General features: G+C 41.1%; 1 protein-coding gene across 9 annotated transcripts in view; it reads left to right on the top strand.

The window, feature by feature from the left end:
• Positions 1-19,618, top strand: part of UNC5D (unc-5 netrin receptor D) — a 630,356-nt gene that overhangs the window by 593,652 nt on the left and 17,086 nt on the right. For all 9 annotated transcript variants that reach the window (XM_049865157.1, XM_049865158.1, XM_049865156.1 and 6 more), the window contains 2 exons: positions 6,592-6,756; positions 15,788-15,966. In XM_049865157.1, the coding sequence (XP_049721114.1) occupies positions 6,592-6,756; positions 15,788-15,966 (344 nt within the window). The remainder of the gene's footprint in view (positions 1-6,591; positions 6,757-15,787; positions 15,967-19,618) is intronic.

Raw genomic sequence — 19,618 nt, 5'->3', positions numbered from 1 at the left:
TTTCCCTACCTGCTTAGCATGAGAAGCTCTCTTATCAATTTGTGACCTGCCACTGAATTCCATGAAAATTCCCAGTGATAAGTATTGCCATTATAAGGAGCTGGCTAATAATGCTGTAATTCCTTAAGCCACAGGCATATGTGCTTCATGTGACAGGGTGTTTCCAAAACTCCGGAGAAGCTTCTGGTGGACTCATATTGACCTGGATTCACAGAAGGGTTTCACACTTCTTTGCTCTCCCCATCAGCCTAACCTGCAGAGCCCTGGGGGGCCTTTTAACCTTTCCATCCTTGTAACACTCTTTCTTTTATTATTATTATTTTTTACAACTATATACAAAGTATACCAGCCTGTCAGAATGGGACCAAGCCAAACCTGACGGAGAGAACCCTGACTGCAGCATGAGAGTTAGAGGCAAGGTGAACCACCAGCCCTGTCACCTGCTAAAATTCAGAATTTCCAAGTTGGAGAAGGCTGCATTTTTCTATTTACCTTCTCAGACTTCTCATTACCTTGGGAAACTGCTCCTTTCTGCATTGTTTTAGTGTATCCAAAGCAACAACAATCATGGCCCGAAACTTTTTTTTTTTTTTTTTTTTGACACATTCAGCACATTTCCTTATGGATAGATGTTCCCTATGAATAAATGTGTTGCTGATGATATTCAAGACCTAGGTGGCTCCATTTTCCAGTAAGCAATATTCAAAGTTTCTAGTGTAAATTGAACTTCAGGGTATTAAAGCAAGTTCTGATAGTCAGGCAAATTTCTCTTTATTCATCTTTATAGGTTATAAGGACCTTATTTCACTTATTTAATACCAGTGACTCAGTCCAAAGTAACTATTAAGTTTATTGCTCAGAGATAAAAAAAAAAAAATCAGATGAAAGAACTATTACCTTGCAGTAGCACTTAAATAATAATTTCAACACCAGGGATTCCAAAGAGAGTCACGGGCAGAAAAGGCTTGAAGGGCTAAGTGCCCTCTGAGTTCGTAGGATACAACAGGGACAGCCAGCACCAAAGGGCATTGGCTTGCAAGGAAACCCAACACCTTTTACTGCTGGGATGGGTTGGATTACTTAAAGGTTGTGAATGTCTATAAATATTTGCCTTTCATAATTGAGTATAATTTGAAAGAGTCTTGGAAGGCTGAGAAACAGTTTAATTTTCTCTGCACCAGGCTTGCCACTGAGTTTTCATTTCACTTCATTTTTCTTACCCAGAAATGGCTTTCTGCTCTATTCCTCCTTCCCCTTCACCACCCCAGCCCACCAGTTTCCTTGCCGCATTATCATTGCAGCCCTCCAGCTCATATGAATGCATATTGCATTTGGCCTAATGGCCATGCTGTGTTTGCTCCAGGCGGTAGATGTAAGCGCTTTGGGGAGGGTTTGTGTTCAGGCCTGTTTGAACCTCATGTAAAGCATCCTGGGTACTGGCAAACTTGGCGCAGACAATGGACGATAGCTTTTCATTAGGGCTTAGTGGTTAGGAACGAACAGGGCCTTTCTCTTGTTATCCCAGAGAGCCATTGTAGAGACAGAAAATCACACTATTTCCGACATAGTTTATAGGCCTCCCTTCAACTAATAATTCTTCCTGTCATCTTCCAACTCAGTGCAGAGAAGACCTTTAGCATCTTTTGTCATTTCATTCCTCTCTGCCTTCTCTTAACTTCAAATGAGCCTTCTGGGAATTGACATATTCTGGTTGGTACCCAAACCCTACCCTCCCAGGAAATCTTCCTGTTTCCTTCTGGAAAACAGAAGGAAACAGGACCCTATATGACAGAGTAGAACTGCCGCATAGAGTTTCCAAGGAGCGCCTGGCAGATTTGAACTGCTGACTTTTTGGTTAGCAGCTGTAGCACTTAACCAGTATGCCACCAGGGTTTCCTCCACAATGCTGGTCCCCCCAAAGTCAACAATTAATTATTCTTCATTATCTTCTCAGGCTTTAAGACTCTTCCACAATTAGAGGTGAGCCACTGTCCCCTTCCAGAGTCAGCAACACCCGTCTAGGAAGTAAATAACTCTATTTTTTTTTTTTTTCAATAGGTTGCTGGGACCTGAAGCTTTAATCCTTGCTAACTGTGGGGTGGGGAAGCTGTAATAAACAGTATACAGTGAAATATTCATTTATTTTTTAAACCCAACAAAACACAAAGTCAGGCTGTCACCTCCCTAGAATACAAGCAGCTGTCTTTTTCAACATGCTGTGTATCTTGGAGGACCCAGTGCCAGTCTCCTGCTAGGATGTGATTTACATTCTCTCCATCTGCTAGGAACCTAATTATAATGGGAATCCAAATGAAAACATTTCCACCATTCTTTAAACACCCATAACTTTGCTACACTCTGTCCTCCCAGATTACTTGCCACATAATTCCGCTCAGCTCAGTGAGCATCGTGTGTGTGTGTGTGTGTGTGTGTGTTTTGAATAAATGAAAGCAAAGATGATTGGCCTAAAAACAAACGAATCTCCGTGCTGCTAATTCCATTATTTTTAAATGTTTTGTTGAGCACTGTTGGCAGCCGCTACTCAAGTCAACAATTAAAAGAAATATTCTTTTGATACTGTCATAGTCAGAAGTGGAAAGAGAAAAGAGAGGCGTTTTCTTGCTGGTTGTCATGTGTTTCTCTCAGGAAAGATTATCGCTACAGTGGGTATGACTCAGTTTTCTTTCTTCCAATATTTTCAGGAGAAAATATAGAAAATTTAGCAAGTGATACCAGAGAAGGACTCTTTTAAATAAGAGTTCTGTGCCATATTTTTTAGGAAGGTAAGCATTATCCAGGATTCAAATCCCATCCAGAAAATGTAGGCTTGCTTAAAGCTGGACCTGGAACTCAGCTCTACCTGGCTCTGAAGTCCACAGATTTGCATGACGCTGTAATAACTCAAAGTTGTTTTAGAAAAAAACAAAACAAAGTTAGGGAAAAGTACCTGTTAACTACAGAGCCCTATATTACAGTTACTTGCATTAAAGAATCACATACTAAGAGGCTCTACAAAAAATTTACTGGTTTAGAGAAGAGAGTTCATCTGAGGGCTAATCAAAATCAGAAAGGAGAGAATGAAGACAGGACAAAAGATGGCGGACACCCTTGAAGGCCAGGCAGAGGACTAGATTTAACATGGGGGGCAACAGGGGACCATGGTTTTGCCACAAAGGAATTATGTGACTAAAGCAGAGTTCCTAGGTGAACTGATTACTGCGGTGTACCCCACCATGGTCAGGGGTAAAAGAAAATGAATGTTATTCCTAAATAATACCAGTAACACCAAGAATACCAATCAACTGCTCTGTTTGCCTCTCCAGTCAAGCTCCGACACCCTCAATAGCTCTGTACAGTAGACTGAAGAACAGAAGACTGATCAGTTTTTTACTACAGTTAGCTATTGTGAGGAGAGAGAAGACCATTAATGGAGATAGGAAAATTGGAGAAGAATGGCAATAGAAGAAATATGGTGGTAATTAATTTTGAAATGGTAAAATTGCAATGGAAAGTAAAGTCCATTTAAAATTATTTATAGTAACTAGAGGTGTAATGTCAGAGACTGACATTGATGTAGCTATTGGAGTTCTCGACAGAGAGATGGTGATTGGGCACATGTAAACATATGAGGTCTTGAAAATTTCAGTAGACAGAGAAGCATAGAAGGCTGTCATGTGAAGTAAGCGTTACCCATGAGTTTATTAAATGTAAGAAGGTTCCAGAGAAGTAGGAAAAGGATCAGATTAGACAACAAAAAGAAATAGCAGAGCTTGTAAATACATACCATTATTTATTTTATGTGGTTATAGAATTTGATGCAGGTGAAAAGTGCTTTTGAGTATTTTAGAGAAAATTTAAAGATTAGAGGGAGGCTACAACATACAGAAGTGTCTTCTGCTGCAATGTCTACTACCAGGAAGGGAACAGAGAAAACCTAAGTAAAAAATTCTATATAGGAAGAAAGTGAGAAGGAAGTTCCCTAAAACGGACCTGTGCTGTCTTGCTGGTGGCCTGAGCAAATTGTGCTCCAAGCAAAGCTTCCTTCATGACCATTAGTGTAGGGCTTGTCCCAGGGTTTCCTATAGATAGATGACAGCCACCCTGTGGAACCCACTAATGGTACGTTTCATTGTTTCCCAGCTTGTGGAATTTTCTAAGAGAACTTCAAATCTTGGTAGTTTCATTAGATAATTATTTTGACCAGGGAAACAGAAACTACTCAAGGTATTTCAGCTAGAGAGAGATTTAATCAAAGGATTTATATGCTTACAAAACCTTCGGAAGGGCTAGGGGAGCCAGGGTCAGAGAAAACTACTCCTGATATTAGGAAACAGCCAGTTCAGGAATTTCAGAAAACTGCAAAAGCACTGAAGAAGCTGATTCTCAGGAGAACTTCGCATGCACTAACTGTCAAAGCCTTTGGGTCTTCCTGCTGACTGGAGGAGCAGTGGTGCCTTTTCCTTCTCCTCTCCCTCCTATATCTAGCTTGAATGACTCCGACTCGCAGAATTGAAATTTGAGCCCTGGTAGTGTAGTGGTTAAGAGCTATAGCTGCTAACCAAAAGGTCAGCAGTTCGAATTCACCAGCCATTCTTTGGAAACCCTATGGGGTTTCTACTCTGTTCTATAGTATCGCTGTGAATCAGAATCCACTCGGTGGCAAGGGGTTTGGGTTTTTTGGACAAGAGAACTTGTGAAATGTAGTTTTTAGGCTTCCAGCCCCTGACATGGAGAAGTGAAGCGAGAATGGAAAGATAGTTCTGAGTACTAACAGACTACGCCTTGCACAGAAATGTTAATGAAATGTCACTTAGTGTCAGACATACAGGCCTTCTCTGGGTCATTTCCTCTACTTCCTGAAACAGAGGTTCAGTGGCATCACTAGGAGTGTGCTGATTGCACCCCCCTGACACTGCCAGAGGAGGTGACACCAAAATGACCCCAGGGTGCACAGCAGCAGCAGCAGCGGCGGACACCTGTGTTGAGGGGGAAGAATTGACACCAAGGCAGTGACGTTACTGGGGTTGGTGTCACCCATGACCCAGTGCGGTAACTGGTCACTCGCCCCCACCCTGCACAGGGGTGGGGATAGGCCAGGCCATATGACACCAAACCTAGTGACACCACTGCAGAAGTTCACTGCCTTTCCCTTGGTTCAGGGTTAAGAAAAAGCAAACAAATGAAAGTCCATATATATTGGTGACTGAGATGCATGGTGGGAGTAAATGTTTGACTAGGTTCCCATAGTCTCCTTTCTTCAAGTGTGCTACACTCTACAATCCATCCCTCCTGGCTGGCTGCCCCGGTGCAATACCTCAAATCAAGATGTGTGGGATTTTCTATATAGCAATTTAGAAAGAAGGTATGGAAACAAGTATGCAGATTAGAGCTCAACTGGATAGCTCAGTTCCTCCAAGTGAAGAGTCTGAATTTTAATCATGGCCCTTGGTCCTGTAGCACATGCTGGCTTCATCAGCAGTCACACTTCAGAGTCTCAGACTTTCACACTTGATAAACCTTTTGCCACCTTTCTGATTTAGTATTTGAGAAAATTATATTTATAGCAACAGGCAAAGGAGCAAATTAATGAGATGAGAAAAAGAAGTGAGATAAGGATTGCTAGAGGTTGGTCATATACGGTCATTGCTAAGAGCTCTGCCAGATTTGAGTAGGGAGGACAGAGCATTTAGTACATGAGAGAATACCAGTGGCTGACTTCTGTTCCACGTTATTGCAAAGCCATATGTCTGAGCACAACCCAATCAGTGGCACACACTACCTGGTATTGGGGAAAAAAGTGATCTGTGTAGATTTTATAATACTTCCCCCACTCCCCATTTAGTAAAAATTGTTTTTTGCCACCAAATTGCTTGTAAAACCCATGAGGGTAGAGACCAAACTTAATTTTTTATTGTTCCTTATAGTGTCTTATTGTTTATCTGATAAGAAACTAATAATGTAGTGTCTGGCCATTAACTGGCACCATATACATAATTGTGGAATAGATGGATGAATGAGGAATTGGCAAATTAGACTGCTCTGGAGTGGTCCATTGGGGGTGTGTGTGTGATATTGCAGTAGGTATTAATCTTTCTGTTGGACACATTAGGAATATTGTGTGAGTTGTCTGAATGAGTTTGTGGTGTGGAGATAAATTCCATCAACCAATTATTGAGCATAATTTTCATTTAAGTGGGAAGATATCATCCTACCCCAGGCTTAGGAAAGAAGATTGGCCATCGGCATTTTCTAAAAGCAGAATATATTTTAACTGGAAAAAAAGCCGATGATTAACTGTATGGTGTTTTTTCTAATTGTGTGAGTCACCAAGTGAAATCTCAGCTCTTGCAGTGCGGTTTTGGAATTCAAATGTTATCAGTTGACATTGACATTAATTACTTTTGTGCTACTTGGCGTATACTGGAACATTATTTCTACAACAATTCCACCAAAGTCACTTATGCAATTATTTCTGCTGCGATCGTGGTCATCATCGTCTCAATTATTGCTGTTAAGTCTCTTCTGTTCTCCACTCGTGTCAGCTGGGCTCTGCACACCATGCCCCTCTTCTCTCCCCCATCTCCCTTACAGGAGGTCCCGTTCTCCCGCGTGTGGTGCAGTAACCGGCAGCCCCTGCACTGTGCCTTCTCCCTGGAGCGCTACACGCCCACCACCACCCAGCTGTCCTGCAAAATCTGCATCCGGCAGCTCAAAGGCCATGAACAGATCCTCCAAGTGCAGACATCAATCCTAGAGGTGAGTCTTTGGTCTGCCAGTTATTCGACCCCAATTCTAAAGGACAATAAGAAAAACAAAGCTGTCTCAGCCTTGCTATAGAGGTTGAGAAAGAGCTTCAAAATGTACTTACTCTTAACCCTCATTACTGATCGAGTAAACTAAAGACTTTTCTGAGGCTAAGTGAGTTCCTGGATGCTGCAAATGGTTAATGCGCTCGGTTGCTAACCAGAAGGTTGACTATTCGAGACAGCCCACAGATGCCTCGGAAGAAAAACCTGATGATCTATTTCTGAAAAATTAGCCATTGAAAACCCTATGGGGCACAAGTCTAGTCTGACACACAGGGCAACTAGTTAAGTGAGCAGGGAGGCGAGCTTCTGGCTGGGCAGAGAAATTCAACCCATCAGAAGGCCTTCTTGTGTTAGTTGCCATCAAGTTGATTCTCACTCAGGGAGACCCCATGTGTGCAGCAAGGTAGAACCACTTCATAGGTTTTCAGAAGCAGGTCACTAGGCTCGTCCTCTGAGGCATCTGTGGGTGGGCTCAAACTGCCAAACCTTGGCCAGTACTCCAGCACTTACTTGTTTGTGCCCAGCTTAGGCTCTGTGAATGGACCTTTGGGGAAGGAGATGGTACAGGGCTCTTTGTACACAAAACCGCAGTCTCATAGCCCCAGTAGGCTTAGAATATTATCTAAAATTCATTGTTGGCTGACTCCCGATGGTACAGTTGAGATACATAGCATAAAGAGGCACAAGGTCACCGTCAGGCTGTTTTCTGCTGGTTCTGACTAGTTTTGCCGCATATGTGTTATTTAGTCTTGGGGCCTTGGCTCCTTTTTGTCCTATAATTTCTCATGCCCCCCAGTCTTGGGGTTCTTCACACCCACATTTCCATCAAACCTACATTCATCAGTACAATGATATAAGGTAACCAAAAACCAAACCCATTGCTGTCGAGTCAATTCTGACTCATAGTGACCCTATAGGCAGGGTAGATATTAACCTCATTCTACAAAATAAGGAATTAGAGGTGCAGAAGGTAAAAGACTTTGTCCAAGGGCATATCGCTATTGAAGGGCAGAATTAAAATGGGAGCCAAAAGAGAATTCACTGGGGAACTTTTGCAAAAAGACACCTGCTCTCTGCCATGGCTCTGATTTACCCCAAACCACTGAATGACTTCCTGGTTCTGAACTTGGGTTTATAGAGTAGACACTAGGACAGTGGCAAACCTTTCTCAGAGGTTATTTGGGGGTAAAGGGGGACAGTAGCAGAGAGGCAGAATAAAGGGAGGAGAGGTTTGTAATGTTTTTTTTTAGTAATTTTGAGGTAATTCCTGGCTTAAACAAAACAACAAACCCTTTGCCCTCGAATTGATTCTGACTAATAGAGACCCTATGGGACAGAGCAGAAATTCCCTGTAGCATTTTCTAGGCTGTAATCTTTATGGGAACCCCTGGTGTCATAGTGGTTAAGTGCTATGGCTGCTAACCAAAGGGTCGGCAGTTCAAATCCGCCAGGCACTCCTTGGAAACTCTATGGGGCAGTTCTACTCTGTCCTATAGGGTCGCTATGAGTTGGAATCTACTCGTCGGCACTGGGTTTGGTTTTTTTTTTTTAAATCTTTATGGGAGCAGACTGCCACATTTTGCTCCTGCAAAGCAGCTGGGTAGGTTCAAAAGGCTGACTTTTCAGTTAGCACAGAATGCTTAATCATTGCGCCACCAGAACTCTAAACCCATTGCCATCGGGTCGATTCCAACTCATAGCCACCATATAGAACAAGAGTAGAACTGCCCCATAGGGTTTTCAAGGAGCAGCTAGTGGATTTGAACTGCTGACCTTTTGGTTAGCAGCCAAGCTCTTAACCACTGTGCCATCAGACCTAGGCTCCACCTGTAGGATGGGGATATATGTACATATATATATGCACACACAAACACATGTAGGTAGGAGTCCCTGGGTGGTGCAAACAGTTAAGCTCTAGACTACTAACCAAAAAAATGTTAAAAAGGTTGGTGGTCCAGATCCACCCATTGTCACCTCAGAAGAGAGAGCTGGTGATCTACTTCCAAAAGATCACAGCTGTTGAAAACCCTATGGAGTGCAGTTCTACTCTTTCCATGAATTGGAATTGACTTGACAGCAATTTTTTTTTTTTTTTTTGGTTATATATATAAATAATTTAGGCTTGGCAGAAGGTTTAAGACATTTATACATACACAACTCAATTTCAGGTTGTTTTCTTTTTTTGAAATCTTGAAGCCTTATAACATTATCGCTTCTTGCCATTCTCATTTCAATTCATTGTTTATGCAAATTCCTAATTTGCCATTGCTAATTCCCCAAATAGTTTTTCTGAAGAGTAGATGACTTTCCAAAGTATCATGCCTCAAAATTGATAGCTGTCTTAACTGGCATGTTTATGCAGTATTTGCATTCATTAATGCCAATTTGCGTTATGTGCTGAGATGGTTTTGATAGTGAAGGTAGATCAGGAAGCCCAGGGTAGGATATTTTTAGAACTTCCTTTTTGAGTAGTCATGGCATACTTAACACAATCCACTTTAAAGTAAAATAAAATTTGTAGAAATGTTTTAAAATCAAAACAAAAGAAAAATCCAAGGAGAGCTGGTATTCAGGAGCAACTGTGAAAAGGCAGAATCGAGAGGGGATTGTTTGCCTCTGATGCACGTTGCCCTGAATGTCTGTTAACAGGTCAACAAAAGAATTCCAGGTTTTAATTTCTTCTTCTTGTTTTTTTTTTTTTTTCTTTTTATTAATGCACCTGGATATTGAAGGGAAACCCTGGTGGTGTAGCGGTTAAAAGCTATGACTGCTAACCAAAAGGTCGGCAGTTTTGAATCCACCCGGTGCTCCTTGGAAACCCTATGGGGCAGTTCTAGTCTGTACTTTAGGGTTGCTATGGGTCAGAATTGACTCGATGGCGATGGGTTTGGTTTTTGGGTTTGGGTATCGGAGAGCAGCTTCTGCTGGTACAGGATGTTTATATAAAGAGGACTGTAATGGCGTTGGTTCATCCTGGTATCTTTGCTGCTTGCTTAAATCAGTTCTTGAAGTACATGGAAGGAAAAGTAGCTAATAAACACAATCTTATTCCTTATCTTTCAATCCGTTTTCTAATGTTTTGCAAGTTTAGAGTCACTTTGAAAGGTCTTGAAGGTGGCATCACAGTATTTCTTGATAATAGGAGGCAAATATGAGAATACTATTTAGATATCCAACATTGGACTACAGTCATGCAATTTATAGCCTACTGCATTTTGGACGCTTCAGTCACCCTTTTGATCCTGTCAAGGAACACTTTATTAATTGCTTGGCGGATTATTACAGAAATTTGGCCCAGAGTGTCTCTATCACTTTGTAATAAACTGTATTTCTTAAACAAGTCTAATTTGTTAATATTTTGTATGTCAGAAGAAAACTAATAACTTCTGCATTTCAGGCACAGTCCTGTATGTTTTCACACTTGTCATTTAATCACCACAACTCTGTGCAGTTAAGTATCATTACTATCACAGTTTTACATGATACAACATTCTCAAAGACATAAACCTTCATAAAGCTAGTGAGATGGGAGCCAGAGTTCCGAATTAAGACACCTGATTTCCAGTCTTGACTATCACACTACACTGCTTCAGGATTCCAATCAAGGCTGTTTAGTTTATCAGAGTCTTCACTGTGTGGGCCTTGTCCATAATGGATGTCTTCTCTTTGGGGGGTCAGGCATCAGTGGGAAACATCAAAGTAGCAATGATTTTGTCTTGAAGTGCATGGAAGTGTATGAAAATTGGGAAATTCTTTCATCGAGAACTACAAAAAGATTGAATGTAACCCATTGCGTGATGGACCAGAACAAGTGTCCATTCTAAAGAGCTTCAAGAATAGAACGATTTTCCTGCGTGTAGATGTGCCTGCACATGGATGTCTTGATTGAATGACCACTCAAGCTCCTTTCAACCCCGGGGTTGTCTGACTCCAGGAAAGAGCCTGTGTCAGGTGATAAATCTAGTGAATAAAAACTGTCCTCTTCACCCAAAAATTACTTGGCCCTTTTGTTGTTTTCGTTTGTCTGCTTGTTTTTTGTGGGGTATGGTTAAATTAAAAGTGAGGATACAGATAGCTCTGAAAAATTGAAAAATCAAGAGTACCTGGGGGCAGGGGGAGGCAGGATAAATTCTAGAGGTGGGTTGTCTTCATCATCTAGTGCTGCTGTAACAGAAATACCACAAGTGGATGGCTTTAACAAAAAGAAGTCACAGTCCAGTAGGCCAGAAGTCCAAATTCAGGACACCGGCTCCAGGGGAAGGCTTTCTCTCTCTGTTGGCTCTGGAGGAAGGTCCTTGGCATCAGTCTTCCCTTGGTCTGGGAGCATCTCAGCGCAGGAACCTCAGGTCCAAAGGACACACTGTGCTCCTGGTGCTGCTTTCTTGGTGGTATGAGGTCCCCAACTCTCTGCTTGCTTCCCTTTCCTTTCGCTCTCTTAAGAGATAGAAGGTGGTGCAGGCCACACCCCAGGGAAACTCCCTTCACATTGGTTCGGTGATATGACCTGGTAAGGATGTTGCATCCCACCCTAATCCTTTTTAACCACAGGCAGAGATTATGATTTATAATACATAGGAAAAAACAAAATAGAGGGCAACCACCGGGACCTAACCAAAATGACACATATTTTGAGGGACCCAATTCAATCTATTACATGGGTCTATATCAGTCGGTGAGTTATGAATGATAATTCAGTTATTAAAGTGCATAATACTTGATGGCTAGGAGGCCGAAAAAGACTGCATTTCAGTAGCTTGAATAAGCTCCTAAGAGATTTATTGATTAAACAACAACAACAATAATAATCTGGAACAAAACACTTTGAAGCTTTCCGGAGATATCTATGACAACTTTCTTTTTTTAATTTTTTTAATCTCTTCTGCAAAAAAAGAAAAATCCCTGCACGTTTAGGCTCAGAGATCCCACTGCCTATATTTACTTTAATGGGTTCTCTTAGTATCACTGGTTCATAAATTTAATGATCAAAGCATAAGAGGTATTAGGTCTCTCTATATATTTTTTAACATATCATGATATTGATTTTTAAATGTCCACATCAGTGCAGCGATCATCCTCACTGAAGGCCTTTGATCCTTTATGTTCCCCATCACATCCATCATGTTTCTTTATGCCTCTAATGTCAATGCTTTTCCAAATAAATACCATCCTTCATTTCATCCACAGGCATAAATGTTATTTCAGTAGCAGAAGTAATATATCCTTCCTGTTCTTTACAGCAGTCATTATCATGTCAACCTATAGATGTAGGTTGGTTCCTCTTTAATTGAACTCAACTGAATTTCACAGTGATTATTACCCATCAATAACCTATAAAACAACAGTGAGACCAGTCTAAAATTTATAGACCTGAACAAAGCGAGTTTACGAATACTGAAGAGAAAGAAAGAATCCCTAAGAAATTTATTTCATCATTTCTTATTAATGTAATATTATTGAAAACTTCCCCCCCGCCCCCGTAAAAGCAACTTAAATGAGAATCTTGCTTGTTACAATTTTACAATTTTCCCTTCAAGCAATTCTCTTACCTTTCAAAAGTGGTGGAAGTTGGGGGATAATTTGCCTGTTACAGAATAGACAAAATACTTGGAATTTCTCATGGATTTACAACTCCCTAAGCCAACCAGGTAGCAGCCTCTTATCTCAGATGTGCAGAGCAGGAAAATCTACAGTTCCTCTTGCATATTTAATTTAAACAATCAGAAAATGTGATGTATCTACAGGATTCTTATTACTTGGCCCAGATGTCTTTTAAAATGCGTCATAAATGTTACATAAAGTGTCATCCTTGTGCATGGAAATCATTTAAATTTGGATGCTTTATGAGTGAAATGGGTGCCCACAGTAAAGTGTAATAAATAGAAAAAAATACTTCTTTTTAGACTTAGTCTCACGTAAGAGTTTATTCACCTTCAAATAAGACCACGTTGTCCAGTTTTTTCTGAAGATGTCTTGCTTCAGGTGTTCTTTCTTCTGCCGACAGTAAAGACAGGGTTCAGCCGACAGTTCACAGGTGCCATGAGGCCTTTCAAGAGCCAGTCCTCTGTCTACTGCGATCCTTTGGCATGAACACTCAGAGTTTTCAGTTTCATTGGCAAGCCACCTTTGCTCGGGTTGATACCCTCAGGTGCTGTTTTACTATGACAGCTACCACGTTAAGGTGGATAGAATTCTTCCCCCCATCCCCCAGTTTCTACTCTCAAGTCAGGAAATACTCAAGAAAGCTGTTCTAACTTCATTTGCATTTTTAGAGCCTAGAAGAAATTTTACAAACCATGGTAAAAAAAAATGATGTATCGTGTAACCTGCTTTATGCAGTAAGAAGCCTGAGTTGGTTTATTTTATCACCATCTAATATATGGGAACCAGGTTGTCCGCTCTGCCTGCAATGACTACATATCCATCCAATTTATATTTAGTCAGTGCCCAATGCTCACATATCCTTTGAGGTCAACTCAAACGCCTCCTCCTTGAAGCCTTCCCTACTTTAAATTCCTGAAACATAATGCTTATATTACTCTGAGAGTGTTTCTCTTAACCACTCTACTCTGTGGATTTCTTTGTACTTGTCCTGAAGCAGGGTGGTGTCGTGAAATGATTACTGGTTTAAGAATTCTAGTTTCAGCTATGTCACAGACAAAAAACATTATCACTCAAATTGATAAAATCTCTGTGTGAAGCAATTTCCTCAATTAGCACCTTTTTGAAATCCAGATACACCCAGTCTGATGATTTATAGCTGTGTGAACCTTTGTACTACCTGAGAAGACCTGCCGTGGTTGGGATGTCTGCATTCAAAGGTCAGAAGAAATAATCAAGGCATGAATCACTGAAGGCAGATAGTTCGGAAAGGGCATGTGTTGACTTGAAGGAAGACAGAGAATTCCTGTTCCTGAAGTGAAGAAGAGCTTCTTGGAGTTAAAACAGTCCTAACTAGCCCTCTAACCCAATCTTAGATTAGATTCTTAAGTTTCCCTTTGTATTACTTTGAAGATTGAAGTTTTAAAGGATTTCGTTTTACTTGGATCCACAATCAACACCCGTGGAAGCAGCAGTCAAGAAATCAAAAGACGCATTGCGTTAGGCAAGTTGGCTGCAAAAAACCTCTCTAAAGTATTATAAAGAAAAGATGTCACCTTGAAGACTAAGATGCGCCTGACCCAAGCCATGGTATTTTCAGTCACCTCATATGTGTGCAAAAGGTGGACAATGAATAAAGAAGACTGAAGAATTGATGCCTTTGAATGATGGTGTTGGCAAACAAGATTGACTATACCATGAACTGCCAGAAGAATGAGCAAATCTGTCTTGGAAGAAGTACAGCCAAAATGCTCCTCAGAAGCAATGATGGTAAGACTTCGCCTCACATACTTTGGATATGTTATCAGGAGGGACTAATCCCTGGAGTAGGACATCATGCTTGGTAAAGTGGAGGGTCAGGGAAAAAGAGGAAGACCCTCAATGAGATGGATTGACACGGTGGCTGCAACAATGGACTCAAGCACGACAATGATTGTGAGGATGGCTTAGGACCAGGCAGTGTTTTGTTTGGTTGTACATAGGGTCGCTATGAGTCAAAACTGACCCAACGGCACCTAACAACAATAGCCACAATATTACTCTTTTATTGCTGCTTAACAAATTACCACAAATTTAGCAATTTAAAACAACACCCATTTATTATCTCACAGGTTTGTAGATTAGAAGTTTAGGCATGGCACAGCTGGGCTCTCTGCTCAGGATCTCACAAGACTGAAATTAAAGTGGTGTTGACTGGGGATCTGGTCTCATCTTGAGATGACTTTTCCAGGTTTTTGGAAGAATTCAGTTCCTTGTAGCTATAGGACAGATGTCATAATTTTCTTGCCATCTATCGGCCAGAGATCACTCTCAGCTCCTAGAGGCCACCCTCATATCCTAGCCACATGGCTCCCTTCATAGGCAGTTCACAACATGGCTTTTTGCTTTACTCAAAGCCAGCAGGAGAGTTTCCTCCTCTCAAGAGCTGCCTCTTGTTTCTTTTAAGGGATTACCTAATTAGGTCTGGCCCTTCCCAAGATAATTTTTCTTTTGATTAGAATAGCTGATTAAAATTTTTTTTTTAATTTTATTAGGGACCTTAAATGCTGCTGACCTTTTGGTTACCAGCCAAGCTCTTAACCACTGCACCAAAGTTCTGTCAGTCTATATAAATTCACCAGCAACCTGCTCCAATCTGACCAATTTCTGTTGGATTTCATGTTGAATAGGATGCTAATTGCTATGATGTCCTGCAGTGACTAAATCTCATCGGACAGGTATAAACTAGAAGCAGGGTGGGCAGACAGCAGGCAAAAGCCTTTCAGACCGCATAAGTCCCCAAGCTAGTCCGGATGTTATTTCTGTCTCATGGCTTGCTCTGCTTTATGAAAGCAATTTAATTCTGAAACAAGACCAAAATATTTACTGTAGAATCATGCAACTTTAGAACTGAGGAAAAGAAAAAAAAAAAAAACAACTTTAAGATGATCAACATACAGGCAGTTTTCTTTTACAGCTCTCCTGCCATATGGCTTCGCAGTCAACTCCTTTGATCAAGCTCATTCATCTCTGGTCACTTCTGAGTACCAGAGAGTCATGTGTTGCACCGAACGGAAATCTGTCATTCGATAGCTTCTTCTTACTGATTCTATATCTATCCCTGAGAGCCAAACAGGAAAAGGCTAAGCATGTTCTTATGTGACAGCTCTTTGGATGTTGGAAGCTGGTGATTGTGACTCCTCTGAGTGAAAGAGGCTGTTGTAAATCTCTTGTACACAATTTACTAGGCTACCAGAAAAGTTCTTTACTATTTTAGAAAGGAGGGGAACTTGTCAATGTATTTTATTGAGTCTATCACCACAGGCAAGCCTTTTGTGCATTATATGTTAACACAGATTTTTCAGTTGGATCTGATCATACTTTTCTTATATTGTTTATAGAGTGAAAGAGAAACCATCACTTTCTTTGCACAAGAGGACAGCACTTTCCCTGCACAGACTGGCCCCAAAGCCTTCAAAATTCCCTACTCCATCAGACAACGAATTTGTGCTACATTTGATACCCCCAATGCCAAAGGCAAAGACTGGCAGATGTTAGCACAGAAAAACAGCATCAACAGGTAAATGTGGACAATGCTGAAAAAGTTTTTTTTTTTTTTTTAACTAAAGAGAACTTTGAAAAATAAAGTGGGTTGGGTGTAACCATTTGGTTTCTGGTCCCTGATGTGTTTATGGATTCCTCTGACCATATTTCATCTGTGGTCTGGCTAATGGGAGAAGAGCGCACCTGATACCATATAGTATTTCCTGCCACCTCTCTCCTTTGGGGACCTCATGGACAAGGTCATCCTTTGGTCCCATCTCCAGGTTCACTAGTTGGGCCAGCCAAATGGGACTTAGACTACATTGCCTTGGTTCTTCTAAGTGATCAGAGCACAGATATGCTTCATAGAGAAGTAAATCTCTCATACCTCCTCCCCACCACAGGGCGACCTTAGCATTATTTATCCTCTAATGGGGATATGCTTAGCCTGCAAAAGTGGGTCCCCGCATAAAAACAGGACAGTTTGAGGATGATGACTCTCCAGCTGAAGCCAGAGGACATTAAATAAATGAAAGGATGCCTAAGCACCGCAAATGATTATGCTGATAAAACCAACACTACCCATTACTGTGCTAACGTTGTAGTTGAGTTGAGAGTGGAATAGAGAGATTTATAATGGGCTTTATTACTTCATATGAGGAAAAGCAGGGAATTAGGGATGGGGCAGGCAAGTTTTGGCTCAGCTTGAGGTGTAGCTAGCACGGAGAAAGCATTGACAAATAAAATCCTTAGTCATTCTCCCCTCCCCTTTCCCCACAATGAATAGAAAAGAGAAATAATGTTGCCAGACCATTTTATTCCCCTTTCCTTTAATACTTTTTTTTTTTTTTTGTCTTTCTTTCTTTTGCAGTGAAGCCTTATTTTCTTACTATTTGGCTTGCTCTGTCAGTTCCAATTTTCGTTCTTTATTTCCACAGACATCCTATCTGACTCTTTATTCTTTGGCGGGGTCGGGGGGGGATGTCTGCCAAGAAACGATAGAGTGTTGCTCCCTGTTTCAAAAGGGATCCAGAATCCAAGAATGAAGGGCCCAACGAGAAAGCAGTCAGGCTCAGAGAGGACAGTCAAGAGAGGCAGCATTGCTGCAGGAGAAAACTGAATTTACAGAGACAGGCAGGCCCAGAAAGAATAGATACAGTCTTGAGAAGGCATATATTGAAAACGAAAGAATACAAAAATGTATCAGTGTACAGGAAGAAAAGAATTAGGCTGAGTAATTTCCAGCAACTTTTACGAAGAACGAGATGTCTCGTTTATAACCCATGAACATGATGACAATGTCAAGTGTAGTTTCTTATCCACCTGGGGACAAGAATGAAAACGTAACCCAGAGAGCATAATTTGGTGGAAAAAAAACACTGGACAGGGACTCAGAAGATAGAGTAGCGGCTCTGGCTCTGTTCCCAAATACCAGTATTCTTAGATCGTTGACCATACCTGTGTTTCTTTTTCTTCAAGTGCAGTTAAAGTAATTTGAACTACATTAATTCTATAATCCAATCTGACTCTAAAAGTATATGACTTTTTAGTTACCATTGAGAAAAAATAATTGTCACAAACATAGATAATGCCCACAAACATAGATAATGTCCACTCCATTGCTGTCATTCATTTGCTGATTGAGTGTGTGCATGTTCCTACCTCCTGTTTTATTCTCCATTTACAGTATACATAAGAAAACTACACTGACTGCCTCCAAAGTCATCTCATCTTGGCCTTGCGCAGTAGGGAAAAATGCCTTTCCACCTGGGAGACTAAGTTTAGTATGCCTTTTTTCTCTGGGCACTAACAAGTAGTAAATGGCCATATTAGAGCAGATGTTCCATCAGTGTTTGGAGTTATGACACTGGAGCACTTGGTGTGTCTGTTCATCTGCTTGTTTTTTGTGTTCTTCCCTAAGGCCTCATCTCCTGGAAAGCCTAAATTTCCTTGACATAAGTAATTAAATTTTTTTTTTACCTTACGGAAAGTTTCTAACACAGTGTCTATGTGGTAGATTCTCGATGAATGTTCGTTAAACAAAACCAAACCCATTGCCATTAAGTCAATTCCAACTAATAGCCACCCTATAGGACAGAGTCGAACTGCCCATAGGGTTTTTCCAAGGTTGTGATCTTTAAGAAGCAGACTGCCACGTAGTTCTCCCACGGAGCAGCTGGTGGGTTTGAACCATTGGCTTTTCAGTTAGCAGCCAAGAGCTTAACCACTGCATGACAGGGCTCCTTGAATGTTGGTTATTCCCCTTAAAATTTTCTCAATTAATAACAATCTACAGTATCATAAGTGTATGTAATCTCCTCTGTCTTTACATCTTATTTCGTTAATAGATACTCAACTTCAGTGAGAGGGGAGCCCTGGTGGTACAGTGGTTAAGCATTTGGCTGTTAACCAAGAGGTCAGCAGTTTGAATCTACCAGCTGTTTCTTGGGAAACCCTACGGGGTAGTTCTACTCTGTTCTGTAGGGTCACTATCAGTTGGAATCGACTTGACAGCAATGGGTTTGCTTTTGTTTTGTTTTGTTTTGTTTTAGTGAGTGGCACTTCCTAGCTTCTTCTGTAGCTTTTCTCTCCAAAAGTGATCTAACTGTGGGTTGGGAAGGATTTAAACCGGGGGTCAGCGAACTATGTCTGTAAAAGACCAGATAGTAAATAAATATACAGGCATTTGCAGGCTACTCAGCAACCATTCAACTGTGCCATTATAATGAGAAAGCAGCCATAGGAAACATGTAAACAAATGGACATGGCTGTGTTATAATACACTTTATTTAAAAAACAGGCAGTGGCCCAGTTTGGCCTGTGCTGTCTAGTTTGCTGGCCCCTGATTTAAAAGAGCCCGCCCTCATGCAGAAGGAGTTCAGCTGGTACAATAATTAAGTGGTCAGCTACTAACTGAAAGGTTGGCAGTTGGAACCCACCCAGTGGGTCCCACTCAGGAGAAAGACCTGTCAGTCTGCTTCAGAAAAGATTACAGCCAAGAAGTCCCCCTCATGGGGTCACTGTGAGTTGGAATCAACTCACAACATCCAACAACAACCTTCATGTAGCAGAACTTTCATAAGATCCTGTTGATTCCATTAAGGTAACACTGAGAGCTGAGCCTGCTCACACAGGTCCACATTCAAGCCTCTTCATGATGGGCAGGATGAGGTCTTTTTTTTGAGGCTCCTCATGCAGCGGTGTGGTTTCAGCAGAAACATTCATCAAAATATTTGGAAAAGCAGACTAGGAAAAAGACTATTGAAGACCATCTTGCATCGTGTTAGCCAATTCTCATTACATTAGCAGAAACTATCAAGTTCCTTTGATGTTTTCATTACTGTACCAAAAATATGTCTTCTCCTACATGGAAAGAAACACGTGTGACAAGCCTGGTGGGAATTTTCAGATATAATTCATCGCAACTTCCCAAATCATTACTATTTTTACTCTTTTATGGTTACAAAGTTGGAAACCCTGGTGGCGTAGTGGTTAAGTGCTATGGATACTAACCAAAAGATCAGCACATCGAATCCACCAGGCGCTCCTTGGAAACTCTATGGGGCAGTTCTACTCTGTCCTATAGGGTCACTATGAGTCAGAATCAGCTCGAAGGCAATGGGCTTTTTTTGGATGGTCACAAATAATACAGTATAGGAGTAATAATAATAAATATGTGTTAAAACATA

This window comes from Elephas maximus, chromosome 22 (assembly GCF_024166365.1).
Source record: "Elephas maximus indicus isolate mEleMax1 chromosome 22, mEleMax1 primary haplotype, whole genome shotgun sequence".
NCBI lineage: Eukaryota > Metazoa > Chordata > Mammalia > Proboscidea > Elephantidae > Elephas > Elephas maximus.
Note: the sequence above shows the minus strand (reverse complement) of the source record. Positions and strands in the feature narration are given on the sequence as shown.